This window comes from Montipora foliosa, chromosome 3 (assembly GCF_036669935.1).
Source record: "Montipora foliosa isolate CH-2021 chromosome 3, ASM3666993v2, whole genome shotgun sequence".
NCBI lineage: Eukaryota > Metazoa > Cnidaria > Anthozoa > Scleractinia > Acroporidae > Montipora > Montipora foliosa.
This window is the reverse complement of record NC_090871.1, coordinates 24,511,548-24,529,047: the sequence shown is the minus strand read 5'-3', so window position 1 is coordinate 24,529,047 and position 17,500 is coordinate 24,511,548. Positions and strand designations below refer to the sequence as shown.

Genomic DNA, 17,500 nt, shown 5'->3' with positions numbered 1-17,500 from the left:
AGATAGTGGTTTGGAAAAATTCATTGTACAGCTAACCACTTTGTGGTCGGAGTAGACATCAGGTAACACTTGGACATTACTATTAATTCTTCTTCCCTTAAAGTGGTAATCAAATGGAGGGTATGGCCACGTCGGTGAGTAGAACCTTTAACATGTTGGACTAGATTCATAGGATCTAATAAATCGTTAAATTTAAGAGCATCTTGATTGTTTGGGGTATCCAAATGGAAATTAAAATCTCCAACAACAGCCAATGGATGTGTGCAGTCCTCCATTAAAATTTCAACTAGCTGGGAAAACTCTTCAAAGAACATCGGTATTGTTAGCTTGTTCTTCTTCGATGGTGGTTGACGATAAATCAGGACCAGACGTATTTTGAACTTTCCATGTGATATGGAAACGTCTACTAGGTGTTCAAAAGATGTAAAGTTAGAGCCTGGATTTTTTGTCATTGTGAAGGCTTTCCGAATAAACAATGCTACGCCGCCACCTTTCGCATTTGCTCTTGGGACTTGGATGACTTTAAAGTCTTTTAATGTATTTAAAATCTCGGCTATTGAAATGTTATTTCCCCTGTGGTGGCGAAAATATCTAATCGGTTTGATGAAATGATGTCGCATTCTAATCCAGATTTTTTTCTGAAGGGACTGGGCATTCCATAATGCAAACTTGATTTTATTGAATGCAGATATTGTATTTTCTTGTTGTCTTTGAATATCAACTTTGGTTAAATTGCCCAAAAACCTAGTCCGTAAATAGTTTGGTCGAATTGTTTTAGCAGTGATATGAACTGGAATATGATTAATTCCTTCAGAGAAATAGAAATTTCCAGATATATTAAATCCATGTAGATGCTGTTCTTGTTCTTATATATTAGGTTTGACTTTGTTTATAAACCATTTTATAAACCCTAGGATTGACTACAAAAACCAATTAAAACAACGTTTTAGAAAAATAAATAAGTCGTCAATAGACCACATATTAAAAGTGATTGCCGAATGCACTCTACATGTAACAATCGGAGATTACTACTTGTTTAACAATGATATCTATGCAAGGAACATGGGGTGATCATATAATGATACAAGCTGTGGCAGACGCAATGAATTTCAAAATTTACGTCCTAGAATCAAGACAAAGTTTGGTGGACATGACTGAGTCGTTGAACCAGCAACTATGCCATAAATTGCTAGACCTATATACATAGGACAGATAAAGGAGATGCATTATCTTGCAACATTGATAATTGATTGAAATCCAGTTCAAAAAGATAGCTAAAATCAAACACTAAATAGATCTTGCATATGTTTCTAAACCACACTGCCCTACCCTCAGAAAGCAAGCAATACTGTTTACTGATCCATTTTAGAGCGGAGCTCAGGCGCGCCAGCGGAGCAACATGGGTAAGATTTTTTGGGAAACCTATCAATGCGAGAAATTTGGGTTATGACGTCACGTATGTCCGTCCACCCGTACGTTCATCCGCCCGTACAGACTGTCGGAGTGGAGTTGGGGAGGCAGGACAGCCTCTAGAGACGGGATTGTTAGGGCAATTTCTTTTGGCGGAAAATTGCGTGGCAGCGTTGCATTTGGCAACCTGCGTTTTTTTGGCGGGAAAACATATTAGTGACGAGCAACGGAATAAAGAGCAGGAAAGAGCACGAGAGAAGAGGCGGATTTTTTAAGAAATTCAAGCGGAAAAATCCTCGAGAGAAGCCGAGGAAGGAGAAGGAGGAAAAATTTCAATGAAAATCAACGTAAAGCTGAGAGAAATAGCGGCGAGAGACAAAACACTTATTTACAACGATTAGCTTTCAGGTATGCTTAATGCTTTCCTTCTTTAATAATTATCTTATATGCCTCGCTGCCTGGCTAAAAAAAGAAGAAGGCCTGACTGAACATTTGCAATTCCATGTTGACAGAGATTCTGACATATTTCGACAATCACATTTATAGGCTTTTTGCGGGAAATGGGTGTCCAGTTGTGAGCTGCTTTCTTTGACTTTGAAATTACAGTCGAGTAAGCGAATTTACTACACTTTAGGTTGACTTTTTAATTAGCAAAGATATTTGCTGTTGTTCTGAACTGAAGAGAGAGGGAGTAAAGATTGTAAGTCAGACGAAAAATGTTGTGAAAGAGATTACTATGCATGTAATTTCAGTTTTAGTTGTTGATTAAAATTGTTAGTTATTGTTTGCAAGGCTTGTTTGTTTATCTGTCAGCTCAGAGGTGTTTGACCTGTTTGATCACTGCAAACTGTTCATACTGATGACGATTAATTTTGAACTTTTATGCTGAAGCATAATTATTTCCATAAACACTATATTGCTTTCTGGGCTTAGAAACGGGAGCTCCGCTTTTAGGCTTGGCTAAATCTATGCATTAGTGATGATAAAAATTGTTAATCTGTGATTAATAGGGAGCTTAAGCACTCGCGTTTTTGAGACGCGGACGGCAACCGGAAGAGAACATTCCGCGTGCCAGGACAAGGTTGTCTCCCAGATTTTTATACTTATCATCTCTAATGGAGTAAAGATACTTGATAATGTAAATGTAGCTGTGTGAAGAGAAGTTAAAAGAGAAAACAGGTCATTTCCGGTTGCCGTCCGCGTCTCAAAAACGCGCGTGCTTAAGCTCCCTAATGTTTCAACACCACTGACTTTGTGAAGACAATTGACACATGCAATCTTTGACTGTCTATTTTTCAATGGAATTATACCAAAATAATAATTATTCACTTCAGGCGAGTTGGATATCGGTGAATACAAACCAAGACGAAATAAAAACCTCGGCTTTGTCTAGGTTTCCATTCAGCGATATTCACCTTGCCAGTTCAATTTTGATTTTTCATAATCTGAATCAAAGGAAAGTCAAACTTGAACTGATTAAAAAACCTTGAACCAGGAAAAATTTAAACCCCAAAAGAATGCTCATGGTTTCTATAGGGTCCCCTCTCCCACTTCTGTTATTCACCTTTAAACAGCAATAGTTGTGCATAATTTCATTTAAACATTTGATATAGTCTTCATTTCTTCTAACCTCATATTTACCGTGAATATTCATGATTAGAATCGTTTTGAATATTTTCCCGTCGTGAAAGAAATAACTACATACCCTCTTGAATTCTGAGCTAGCCACCAATTACATGTACGGGTAGTGCTCCCAACAACAGTTAAATGTTCTCCCTGTATAAAACAAAGTTGAAAATAAGCAACTGGTTCAGCAAACGAAAAATCCAACAAGTGTTTGATGGCTAAGAAAGATACATAGTCCCCTTCGCAGCCGTTTCTTGCAGTGTCACAAAGTCGCAAACGGCTGCAAAGGAGATTAAAGGATACATGGCATAATTTCATTGAAACGTTTGACAATAACTACATTAGAAACACAGTCGAAATTTACACGGAGTTACTTATTTGACAATATTCAATTGCTTCGTTTTCAGAAAAAAACGTCGGGTTAAACAGTTCAAATAATCCAGGAATGGTTCAGCAATACATAACATTCTCCAAAGCAGAACTCAATTAATTTTAATCAAAACAGGATGTTTCGTTGCACTCCTCTTTTTAGGTATTTAATTACAAACATGAGATGTCAAAGGTACTTTAAAACACAAAAATTCAATATTTTGAAGTAACTGATTGTCATCAACCAATGGAAAAGGGTACGAATTAATTTTAGGGGGATGAGTGATTCATGCTGAAGGTTTGGTGATATAATGTTTTGAAATCAACTTATCAGGGTATGAAAACACTAGCCCCGCCTTGTTTTAATTTCATTAATTCATTCGATCAATTATATAACTCTATCCTTATCTTTAGACAATTACAAAAATGCATTCCCAGCAGCACTGACTAAAATGGTTTTTTGTCACAAAACTATACCAGCATTTTTAGACTACATGAATTGTAAGGGACACTTTGTCGTCCCGCGCTCCCCACCATGCTCTTCGCTTCGAGTGCGTCGAAAGTTTGTGCGTTGGAAGGTTTGTTTGTTCGCCTTTTGACCTGTTTCATCGCCATCGATGTTTTGCATAAAATGAAAGATGCCCAAAAATATGTAAGTCGCCGTTTTCAATCGCTTGTTTGTATCGCTTCATTTGTAATGCAATTTTTTTTTGTTCGAATCGCAAGCCTTTATTAGTTTTTAACTTCAGCTGTACCACACGCAACGGCGAGTAACAGATTAAACTTTCAGTGTCAAATATTTGTCTGTGGTTTTGTTCCACATCGTAAGTACAGAAATGTAAGTGTAGAACCTAACTTTTGTACTTTTGTCGTCGTGCAAAAGCTAAGCGAAATTCAACTCTGCGGATTTGGGCTGGATCGACTTACATTTTGCACTTTTGTTGTTTGCAACCAACTCTGTCTTCGACATTAGTGGTTTGGCTGTTTGTTGTGCATGGTGTGAGTTTCGCTAGCGAAACAGTGTACCGTGGAATTGGCGGACAAAGGAGTTTGTCAGAGGAAAATTATACGCGAGTGCTCGACCTTGAAGGAACAACGTGCCGGTTACGTGTCGCACCTTGAGATGAGTTCAAATCTTTGTTGGACAGTGGGGCTAGTGTTGACCGCGTTCAGAAAAGCATTGCTTAGGCGAGAAAGTCTAAGGAACTGACGTGGCTGATATGCCACGTGAGGTGCCCTTGGCACAAATCTACTATGATAAAGCTGAAAACGATTGCAGTGAAGTGCTAAGATTAACGGAATGCCGTGCGAGTGTGTCATGTGAGTTAAATTTCTCAAGTAGTCAGTTAGAAGATGAAGTGTAACCAGAAGATAATGTCAGCCGTACCAGTCAAAGTGTAAAGAAGTCCTCTTCTTCAACCTCATCCAGCGCAAGTTTAAAGGCTGCAGCTAAAAAGGCAGCTTTAAGGGCGCGTGGACAAGTCCTGAATGATGGTTTAGAGCTCAAACGAAGACAATTGAATTTGCCACACAACCAAGAGCAGTTGAACTTGATGTCAGAAGTTGAAGCAGAGGAAAGGGTTTATCAACTGTTTGAGGAGAGCGTTTGATGTAGTGATGATATCAGCCCTGTAAGGAGTTTGGTTAAGAAGCCACCTTCCAATCCAAATGTAGCTGAATGGTCATCATGTACGTTGAGTGAATACAGTGTCTAGCGTGCAAGATCGAGGAGCAAGTGTCGAAGTGAAGAAGGAGATTTCCGGTGGGGAAGAAGTAGGTGGAAATGTTAAGGTAAGGAAGCAGAATAATTTGAAGGGCAAAGTGCAAAATTTTGGCTCACGTTCCACACTCCCTGATGAGCCACGCCCCTTCAAATGATTAGCATTATGCAGTTACCAAAGGCTGAGCTTATGAGCATGGGGACCCTCTGGACTTCTGGGTATTTTTGCGTAGTTTTGATAACAGCATTGACAGTGCAGCTTTAGATGATAGTGCAAAGTTGAACAGGCGCTTCCAGTTTTGCAAGGGAGAAGCCCTCAAAGTCATCAATTGTTGTTCTGTTATGAGCCAGATGATTACAAATTTCCCAAATGTGGGTCAAGAAAGTCACAGAACGACCCATTATAAGATTTGTTTTTTTTTTTAATTTGACAATACTAAACAAAATGTACATTACGATACAATAGCCATACAGTACAATGGTAAACACTATTAACATTACAATAACCTACTAATAAATCAAAACGTCAAATAATACATCAAAAGTAGTTCACCTCTATTACAACACTTTAGCAGGGCATATGTCCTATTATTACAGGGTAAATATCTAAGGCACTCAAGAGGAAACCTGATGTTAAGGATTTGATAGAAATATCTATATTATGTATGGGGACTCGGTTTATCGCATTGTTGAATCATAGGTAAGGTAAAAACGGCTCCCATTTCTTTGGAATTGTTTGGGTGTTTTCAATGGAATCGTTCACATACTCATTGTTTACAATTTAATAAATATGCTTAAAATAACGAAGAAAATCATCTAGTTTGGGTTTTCTCTCTCTGTGTCGGCATAACCAGATGTAATATTTGGCGCTCAAAAGGCAAAAGTTTATTTGGAGTTTGTTTTCAGTCAGGTTATCGGGCCTCAGACCCAATGCAGTATCTTCTTGCAATAAAACATCAATAACCTGGCAATCTTGCAGCCACGAAAGCACACTATACCAAAAAGTTCTGGTGTTTTCACACTTCAAAAAAACGTGCAGCATACTTTCTGTTTCGGATTGGCAAAAAGAGCATTTTTCGCTTTCTACTACTCCTCTCTTTTTAAGAAAATTATTGGTTGCCAAACAGCGATGTAAAAACTTAAAATTGAAGGTTATGAGTTTCGAGTTTTTGGTACATTGAAAGGACAACTGGCAAGCTGCGCTTCAATCAATCTTTTCATCTTGTGGGAGGTTAAGGTCATTGCTCCATTTCTCCTGACATGAAAGGTTGCGCACTTTTGAATGAGATTAAGACGAACTGTTTTTGAACATCGAGCAATAAAGCGCGCCAGTGGCCAAAAATCCCATAAGAGCTTGCGCGCATCTTACTTGTATCGTCGGCCATATTGTGTCGTACGTGGTGGAAGAGCACATAAAAGTTTTGTTGAGTGCAAGCGATTAACCAACCATTTTACACAGGTATTTCATTCAGTCACTTCGGAAAGATCGGTAAAGCTTTGAAAAACGTTTTGAAGCGGTGAATTCATCGTATTTAGTTTAACCTTCTTGCAAGGTTTAATATAACCTGTACGCAAATTGTTGGAAAAAATCTGTCTGCCGTAAGATTTCGAGTTCTCCGACTCTGCTCAGAGATCTAGTCTAGAATTAGTGTGTCAAGACTTGCTTTTGGACTATCTTGAGATTGTAAACCTACGATGAATTCTTATTATACTTCTATTAAAATAGTGTGAACAGTTCTTTGCCTTGTCTGTGATCGGTGATCTGATATTCGAGGTAGTCAAGTTGATGTGGAAGCAGCTTCTGTCACTTGCGTTACGGTTCAGTGAGTTTTCCCCACAGATCCTTATCCGATGCTGTTGTCGTTACAGCTCGGTGTACTCTATCGCTAGACCTTGCAAAAGGTAATTTTGTCCTTTTTTTTTTAAGGTATTGAGTATTCGTGGGTAGGTTCCCTTTAGAGTTGATCTTCAGCTTATCTCCCGCACACTTCTTCGGTAAAAAGGTTCGTCAGACCCCCAGTGTTAAGTGTTTTCTTTTCAGTTCCCCCTTTAAAATTACACACATCAAGATTGTGTTCAGCTCAGCTTCAATTGTCAACTTTCAATTTCGATTGTTGAGTTGAATTTATCATAAAACTTGCCACAAATGTCAAATGTTTCACTTTCCAATTCACTAGAGTTAAGTCTAGCTTATATCAAAGTTAAAAAAAAAAGTTATTGAGGGTTTGATCCAGTCCCAGCTGAGCCTCAGAGATTATAAACAATGTCTTCATGAGTACTTACTTGTAGTATACGTAAAAAACCTACAAGGAAGGAAGAATCTAGTCCCAAAAATGACATTGTAAAATTCATTAATAATTCATGAGGGTGCAAACCAATCCCAGCACAGTATTCAGATCACATGTACACAACTGTAAACCCCAATGCAAATCAACTGAATTATTAAACAGTAGAATTAACTTTTGATACAAAGTCCTGCTCAGATAATTAGTATTCATTAACTTTTGATACAGATCTCGACTGATTAAAATAATACTTTGCATTCAATTTAATGTATTCATTTCACAAGCGAATAAAATATTCGCGTCCGATCTGTATGGACGTTTACAATGGCTAGCCTATCGGCTCGACATTGTAAACGCCCATACAGATCTCCCACTCATATTTTATCTACTACTTAAAGGGAAAGTGATGGGACGAACATGTCAAGCCTGTAGGAATACCACTATCCGCCTTTGATTTTCAGGGTCCAAATGCACAACTCCCCTGTACAAGCTAAAACATTTAAAATCACTACCTAAGTTTGGCTGTGTGGCCCTCATAAGCAGTTTAAGGTGCTGTGGTGCATGTTATCTAAGGTTGCACAGGCTGTCACCCAGTGTAAACAAAAGTGTTTCACAGCCCGCGTCCGCAAACAATTCTATTCAAAATCAAGTTGGTCGTCCCCCAGTGTCATATGAACTGGCGTCAAAGCGAGCTCAGCGGAAGATTCGAAACAAACTTAAAAAGTGCGCAAGGCAACAAGTAGCTGAACTTAAAACAGAAGTTGAAAACATGGGTGCCTCAAATGAAGAGATCTGCCAGGAAATTCTTGAAGGCATATTAGATGGGATACAGTTAATATTTATATTTTCAAACAAAACTTTCCTTTTTTTAACTCACATAGTAAAATTCCACCATACACATTCTACCTTATTAGTTGGTTTTTCAGTTTATTTGGATTGATAATGATGGATCTCCCAAGCCAGAGAAACTGAAAACATGGCATACTGTCATGCTTGTATAACAGGGTAAAAGTTAACAACCCTACAAAATACAGTAAAAACCCACATATAAGAACCTAGAATTTTCGAGGTCAGGCTGAGCAGGTTCTAATATTTTAGGCTGATTACATGTAGTTTCTTAATAGGTTCTTATTTCTCAGAGGAACAACAATAAATTTCTATATTTTACTTCATAAGATATTTAAACAGTATTGCACTGTAGTTTTATGGAAAACATATTTCTAGAGAAAATCCAATAAAATGCCAATCAAAGAAAACATATACACAATAACAGAAGTTTTCTCAAGGGTGATTTTTTTGTAAAAGAACCTCTTATTCTTTGCCAGGCTGAAAAAGTTCTCAAGTCTTCTTTCAAATTCTATTCAGGAAAAAGTGAATGTTCCACATGCAAATGCTAACATCATGGAGGGCTTAGCTCTCAGGTATTCCAGAGAGAAGCCTGGAAGTCGCAAACGGGTTGAACTGTTGAGCTGTGTGGCACAGCAATACACAAATAAGGAAAGCAAATGTTCAGGTTTACTAACACTCAAGGAGATAAAGGATCATGCACAGACTACGAATTAACAAAAGCTAGACTTCATAGTAAGATGTATGGTCCAGGCGCAGCACTTCCGAAAATAAGACACCAATATAGTCATAAACTTCCACCAGAAACCATTGCTTTAGTCTTGGAATTTATCCATCATCCAGACAGTGAAGAGTATTCATCTTATAATAGTGCCCCCTGTGATGGAAAACAAAAATCATGGCTAAGTGAATTATTAGGAGGAGGAAATCAACCTGTTTTGTGGTTCAATTAAGCAAAACAAGTCTGCCTTTTATGATAGGTATACATTGTAAACAGGAATGTGAACAAGTGGAGATTAGACCTATAAGCTTTAGTACATCTTTTAAGGGTTTGTCTGCAGGAAATTTCAAAATAATGGCAGAGAAGGCAGGACTTTAACATTTGCACAGAGTATTTCATCCTTGGTAGATAAGCTGCTAACTCGCTTAGGTGAAATGCTGAGGAGCCAACGTAAACCAAACATGACTCCAGGATTAATGAGCAAAGCAAAAAAGTTGAAGGGTAAACAAACAACGTTACCAAATAATATATGTCTGTTTCCGGTACAAGAAAAGTCAGAACGAACATATTTTTGCTACAGTGGTATATGTTCCAACACCATCTTGTAGTATTCCCGAGAGTAATAAAGTATCCAAACAAACAGATTTAACTCAACCAATTTCATTGCCAACGTAACATGGCCGCCGCTATCAAAAGCACATGGTTTTTTCCTATCCCAACATACTTAGCGGCCCAATACATTACACATCGAACAGGATATTTCAATAGCTTTGCTCTTTCTACACCCCAGCGGTCTAGCTTATGTTTTTTGGCATCACCTTCACTTTTTTGAGCAATAAAAATTCTTGGAAATGATGTGAACTTTTCAAAAATAATGTACAAGGCAAAGAATGTTGTCCAAATATGAAAAGGACAACCTTCTGGCTGAAGAACGCTCGACCGTGAAGGAAGCTCGAACGCAAGTGGTTTCGAATGCCAATTATGTAACCAAATCGAGGTGTGTTGTATTTTCAAACTAAAATTACGCAACTGGTTCAAAACAAAACCACAAAGGAATCGCGTATGATTAGAAAAGTTCATGATTTTCAAAAGCATTTTACTATGCAAAGTGCAAGCACCAGAGGTGGTGTTCAAAATAACAGTATGATCAGTAATCCAGTACTTACCAAATGGAAGCAGATCTCTGGCTGAAAGGGCGATGTTTAAGGTTGAGAAATGCATTACCCTGCAAGTTTGAGGCGAGATCAGACAACCGGTTCAAATACATTTAAAGCAAAAAATGATCAAATCAAGTGTAGAACATCTAGAAACTTTCAATGAACAAGTCCAATCCTTGCTACAACAAGATTTTTGCTGCGTAACCTGACAAGAAACAAGTAAATAATATGGGTTTCGCATAACGGTTTATTTTACTTTCAATTCCCAAACGCATAAAAATTCATGGCTGTATATTCCGCTTACACTGAAACAACTAACAAAATTACGGTTTTAACACAACAGGTGAAGTCAAAACGTTTATTATGAAATGTTGGAAGTTCCATAAAGTTGACAAATAATCTCGTTTGAGCTTTATTTTCTCAAGGGAGAATTTCGCTCAATGAATGGGAGAACGCAAGTTCAGCTCCGGCGGGTCTAATTTGCAGGTCGCAGGTCGCAGGTCGCGGGTTGCAGGTCATTGTTTCACCAATACAGAAAGTATCCTAAACATTCGTAAAAGCTAACCTTAGGCCTAATTAGGCCTAAACAAACGTTTTTAGGCCTAAGGTCAGCTTTTATAAATGTTTAGGATACTTCCTGTGTTGGTGAAACAATGACCTGCAACCCACGACCTGCGACCTGCAAATTAGACCCGCCGGTTCAGCTCGACCGGTTTACCGCTCGACCATTATGCACATATGTGCTTTAAAGTAGTCTTTCAAAGAGATTTCAGAGTTTTAAAGCATCACTTGTCATTGACATAACTTAGGTTATAGAAGTAAAACAATTACATACCGTTAATGAATTGATTTGGCAATATGGTATCGAAAGTAAACCGTCAGAATCAGCCATGACTTCTCTGACAAACGGCCGGCATTGTTCGCATCTCATAGCAAGTCTACTGAAGCGAACCTTCCATTTGCATCCTAGGGTTTTTTCTACCACAAAATGCTTCATATTCTTCGGACAAAGGTTAGAAATGAGCAAAGGGAACAGCATTTTTTATGAATCGAAATGATTATAGCCGCCACCAAAGTATTCCGGGCCCCTGGCGCGAAACACACGTGCTTCCAACTAAACTTGACCGGCGGCAAAAGAACTGAACTTCTTATATACAAGTCTATTTGGCTTTACACACTCTAGAAATTTCGTAAACATACATTCATTTTTGTGGTATACGTCGTTTTTATGATAACTTTTGATTGCAGAAACTATTCCAAAGTAGTCAAGGAACCTGATTTTAAGGTTATATTTGTTTTGAAAATCAGTCCAAGTGAGAAAGCTGGTGGAGTTGTCCCATAGATGTTCGACCTTTGTTACACCTTTAGCGTACCAATCTTTATAAAAAACAGGTCTATTACCGATCCGTATCAGGGAATTGTACCACAATGGCAACGACAACAAATGATCCTCAGATGACACTTTTGCCTCAAAAAAATTTCACTCCAGATTTCCAGAATTTCCTTAACAAAGGGGCAAGATATTGTGGTCAAGCTTGCAATATCCTTCTTATTCAAATTACCTCTTAATAGTACGTCTCCTCCATACTGTTGGAGTTCCAAGTCAATAAAGGTTTTCCAGTTACCGCGGTTATTAATGTCAAGGTACTTTTTGATCCAGGTGGTTTTAAGGATTTGTTGAAAGAAAATATATCCATCATTTTTATTCCTCCTTCTGCGATATCGTTTATCACAACATTTCTTTTTATTTTGTCGCCTTTACCGCTCCACAAAATTAAAGAAAATTTGAAATTTCCTTCAATACTTTTTCATTTGTTCCCAAAGAGGAAAGAATATATACTAATTGAGATGCAGCAAGACTCGTTATTACCGTGATTTTCCCTATAAGGCTAAGCCTGCGAAATTTCCAACAACCTAAGATCGCTCTTACTTTTTCTAGTTTCTCATTGTACTTCTGAAGCATTGTTATATCTGGATTTGTCGAGAGCCATGCACCAAGAGTTTTAATCTTTTCTCTTTGCCATTTGAAGTCAGGGTCAGGGCATAGCTTAAAGTGACCCTAAACCCCAAAATGTTTTTTTGCTAAAATGAATCTTTGCACCTGTTCGAAACGCATAGCGGCAATTTTTTCCTTTTGCTAACAAATTCTGCCATTTTATAGGCTTCGAAAGTTGCGAAAATCCAAGCATCTTTTGTTCAAGCCCGAGTCAGAAGAGGAGTGGGTCTATTCCTGATGTGGCTTCACAATCTACTTTGCATGCATGAGTTAATGCAATGTAAATCAGTTTGTGACGTCAAATCAGGAATAGACCCACTCCCCTTCTGACTCGGTCATGAACAAAAGATGCTTGGATTTTGGCAACTTTCGAAGCCTATAAAATGGCAGAATTTGTTACAAAAAGGAAAAAATTGCCGCAATGCGTTTCGAACAGGTCCAAAGATTCATTTTAGCGAAAAAAACATTTTGGGGTTAGGGGCACTTTAAGAGGCGCGTTCGCCTTGGAGCCTATCCATAAGGCCTCCGTTTTTTTGCTATTGAGTCTGAGGCCAGATGCCCTGCTAAAACTATCCAAAAGCTCTATAGACTCTTTTAGAGATTCCTCAGAACCGTCTAAAACAAGTGTTGTATCATCGGCGTACTGACTCAATTTAATCTCGGTGTCCTTTATAGTTATGCCCTTGATCTTCTTGCTTTTGCGAAAGGTTTCGGCCATTATTTCTGCTGCAAGAATGAAAAGGTAAGGTGACAACGGGCAGCCCTGCCTCACTCCCCTGCTGAGTTTAAATAAATTACTCGACCATCTGTTGTTAAGGATAACACCACGTCCTTGTGAGACTGAGAGCGTTCCAGCATCTTAAGAGTAATTTAAAGCACTAATCAAGATTTAACTCACATCCCTCCAAAAAACTTTGTAGAATTCACACGGCAATCCATCCGTCCCAGGTGTTTTCTCCGAGGTCATGTTTTAAGAGCCTCCAAGCATTCTTTTTCATTGATTAGCCCTTCGCATAACAGCCATTCTTCTTTATTCAGAATCTTTTCATTATGATGCGGCGCAAAAGTGAAAGCTGTGATATCTTCCTTTGCTGTTTTGGTAGAATATAGGTCCTTAGAAAACGTTTCACATTGACTTAATATCTCTTTATCATTATAAGATATGGTGAAGGTCGTCGCCTTCAGGAAGTGGCTGATGATCTTAGGAGTTTTAAAGAGTCTTTAGGAGCTATAAACAAACTTGAAGAAACCGACGCACGTAGGAGTATGGTCAAGATTGTTAAAAGACATCCGCAGCCCCTCCAGAGGCGATGGAGGAATTTAGTAGTTACGAGCTTGGAAACAACTAATAGATACCCATCAATTGCTGATTCGGTGTGTTTCGTCTCAGAAGCCGCTCGTGAGGTCACTGATCCTGTGTTTGGAGTTTTGGGAAGCAAATCGAGCCTGAAAGAGGCAGAGGAGCTACAATTCTGGTCAAAACTGTTGGCACAATTCCCTCTTTCTTCCCCTGCCCCCTTTACAATGTTGATTTTCACGGTGTCCGAAGTCAAGAGTAGTTCATCGATCGCACGAATGTTTCAACATTGTCTGAGGGGAAGGGGGGACGCGAAAAAGGCATCGCGAAAAGAGCAAGCGTTGCTCATAAAACGATAAAAGCATGTACAGTAAATTCTCTACGGCTCGGCTAAATTTGACAAGTGTCCCAAAGTCTTTTAACCAGGATTGTAGTTTTGGAGTGCATGCTGATGAGTCCCAGCAAGGCTCAGGACGTTGGGACAGGGGTAGTGACTCTAAGGTTAAGGACGCTAACACCAAACATGATGTCTGCAGTTTGTGCAGAGGAGGCCACGACCTGAGTGCCTGTTCCCGGTTCAAAGCTGTGTCACGGGAAGAGAGGTTATCGTTTTTCTGGGAAAAAAAAGCTTTGCTTCTGCTGTATTGATTGTAGACATGTTGCAAGTCAGTGAAGAGCGAGTGTTGTATGTGGTGTGGAAGCATGCCAGGCATTCTAAATCGTTGCACCAATCCTTTATGCGTCCTGTCAAGGAGAACTTTGCAGAACAGCAAGCGAATCTTGATACAGGAGCTAGCAGTCACCATGTCGAGAGCCATACCCATGCACGCAGCTCACCAAGACAAAGAAAGACCAATTTAGCACTTCCCATAGTTCCTGTGAACGTGAGAGCCAATGGCCAGACAGGTTATATTACACGTAAGCTTTGCTTGATACAGGAAGCACCAAGACCTTTTGCTCTGAATCTTTGATTGAAAAACTTGATGTGAAATACAACACTGCAAATCGTTCCCTAGCCACAGTTAACAGCAGTGAATCTGCAGATGTAGAGCTGCTTGCTTTGGAAGTAGTGGCAGCTAAGAGTGGAGCGGGAAAACTCAGTGTTATTCAACTGCCAAAGGTATACGCGCTGTCCAGTCTACCCACCAAGGAGGACTGTATTAGCTTGGATAGCGACGTCCGTAAGTGGCCTCATCTCAAGGATCTTCGCCTACCCAAAGTTGACAAGTCAGATGTTACCATTTTGATTGGCCAAGATGTCCCTGAAGTCTCTTTGGCCCCTGGAGCATTGAAAATGGTGGGAAGGACAACCTCATGCCACCAGGACTCGCTTCGGGTGCTCTCTTAACGGCCCAGTGGAATCTGAGTCCTTCGTTGAAGAGTCTGCATTCTCCAACTGTGCTCATGCTGATGAGAGACCCGAAATACAAGTGGAGCACTTTTTGAAACTTGAGACAAGTGAAACCTTAGCTAAAAGTTTGCCGCAGTTTTCAGTTGATGACAAGAACGCTTTTGATGTATGGGAACAGTCAATTAAGCTAGTCAATGGAAATCAGCAAATGGATATGCCCTTCAAGTCCAAGGACCTTAATTTACTTGACAATCGAGTTATCGGCTTCGGTCGTTAACCAGTCGCTTCCTGAGAGATCCTGAGCTGCATGTCAAAACCAAAGTGGGATTCAATAACTCCTTGATAACGGTTACGCAGGAAGGCTGCCTGAGAAGGAGATAGCTGCGATGCCTGGACAGACCTGGGCACCTGCCCCACCACAACGTTGTCAGTGAAAACAAGGCAGAGAAGCTACGAATTGTATTTAACTGTGCGTTAACTGTTGATGGCTCCTCCCTGAACAAAGAAGTATTGCAAGGCCCTGACTTCACAAACAACCTCGCCAGGGTTCTACTTCAGTTTAGAGAAGCTCCAGTGGCAGTGATGGGAGAAATCGAAGGGATGTTCCCTCTAGTGCGGGTATGTCCAAAGGACCGGGATTGGAAGTGAGGTTGAGTTCTACAGGATGTGTAGGCATCTATTTGGAGGTGTATGGACTCCGAGTTGTGCTAGTTTCACCCTGAGACGTGCGGTGGCAGATCATAAAATAGAATTTCCTGAAGAGACTATACGAACAGTCCTGGAGAATTTCTATTCTGATGACTGTCTGAAGCCCATTGCTACTACAGAAGGGACCATTAACATTGTACGCAGTTTATGCTAGTTGCTTGCGCTTGAAGGGTTTCGACTGACAAAATGGGTCAGTAATTAGCGAAGGGTACTAGAAGCAGTTGCTGTAGAAGAAAGCACAAAGAGGGCCAAGGTCCTTGTTCTTGACCGTAGTTCTCTGCCTGTTGAAGATCTGAGAAAGCAAGCATTAGGGATCCACTGGAACACGGATACCGATCAATTTGGCGACCAGATCAAGAGAAAGCAGAGGGAGTTTATCCACTGATTCAAGAGAATCAAGTGCGGTGGAGTAGGTGGCTGGACGAGCTTCCTCTATTGGGTCAGTTCAAGGTTGAACGTTGCTTGATGCCTACGGATTTCGGAAGGCCGGTGAAATATGAGCTGCATCACTTCTGTGACGCTTCCCTGTCAGCTTATGGTTCTGTTTCCTATCTCCGTGCAGTGAATGCTGAGGGAAAAATTCATTGTGCCCTGTTGTTATTAGGAAAGTCGAGGTTGGCCCCGATCAGGCAGATGACAGTATACCAAGACTTGAACTGTGTGCCGCTGTGATTGCTGTGTGAATGGGTCCAATGTTGTCCCGTTGGAGATTCAAGACTCGGTAATCTGGACTGATAGTATGATTTTCCTTCAGGATATTTGCAGTCACAGTAAGAGGTTCCAAACCTTTGTAGCGAATCGGTTGTCTGGCATTCATGATGGGTCAATACCAAAACAGTGGAGGAAGGTTGGTACTAAGGAAATCCTACTGATGATGTCTCCAGAGGTTTGAGTGGGTTTGAAATGGTTTCAAGCGATGGTTGGAAGCGAGGTCCTAAATTCCTATGGAAGGAGGAACCTGTTTGGCCTACCAATCCAGCTGACCCGAGATTGCATCTGATGACAAGTAATTGCAGAATCAAATTAAGCGTTGCCTTGCAGATGTGCAACGTGGTGAAGAGGATGTGAGAAGATGCAGCATGCCTGAGGTTGAGGAGGAACTCAATTCAGAAGACCAATACAAGGATTTATAGAGAGCTACTTTTTCTGGCATTTTACAGCGCTAGAAAGACTAGACACTTAAATAAAGCTCCTTCCTTTTCTTTTCCTTTTTAAATTTGTGGATCAAAGTACAATTTTGAGAGAAAATCACTACTCTTAATTTCTCTAGCCCAGTCAATGTTGTAACTGAGCATTTCTGTGTACGTGACAATATTTTTATACGGAATAAGGGACCGTTCATTTTTTATGAGAGAGGAGGGAGGGGGGGGGGGGGGCACTCGAAAAAAATTGGCTGGAAAGGGGGGGCACCAGCCGAAAAAACTTAAGGAAAGGGGGAGGGGATTCGGAGGAAAAAATTAGATTAAAATAGGATAAGAGATGTTAAAAAATTGAAGAAAATTTGTGCTCTTTTATTTATAACAAATATGCTAAAACAGTTCCAGGGTAACAAGAAAACTTCTCAACAGCTTTTTTATTTTGACAGTGAACGTACCATAATAACAGTCTTGAATAGTAACAACTTTCTTTTCATTTATCATTGGGCTTATTTGTGCGAAGATGCCGCCAAGCTAAAAAAGCTCCGTGTGCCAGAATTGAACAAATACTTAAAACATCAAGGCCTATTAAAACAGCATCAGAAGAGCAGCAAGAATGACAACTAGACAGCAGTGGTGAAAGCAGTGAGGGAGAAGAAACTGATGATGAGTACAAGAGTGATGGCCCTGACTCTGAAGATGACTCAAATGATGTCGTTCTTGCTTTTATCGCCTCAGAAAAGGAATATGCAGAGGAGCGGCCAGCTACAACACGCTCAGGACGAGCAGTAACAAGGAGAGCTGAAATTGACTTTTCATTCTTTTGAGTGAGGATTTGTTAAAAGCAGTTTTCTAGCTTTCAGGTTTCTTTCGATAAA

General features: G+C 39.8%; 1 protein-coding gene across 2 annotated transcripts in view; it reads right to left on the bottom strand.

Moving 5' to 3' along the window:
* Positions 1-17,500, bottom strand: part of LOC137997128 (tyrosine-protein kinase TXK-like) — a 144,089-nt gene that overhangs the window by 99,057 nt on the left and 27,532 nt on the right. For both annotated transcript variants that reach the window (XM_068842914.1, XM_068842915.1), the window contains exon 6: positions 3,116-3,186. In XM_068842914.1, the coding sequence (XP_068699015.1) occupies positions 3,116-3,186 (71 nt within the window). The remainder of the gene's footprint in view (positions 1-3,115; positions 3,187-17,500) is intronic.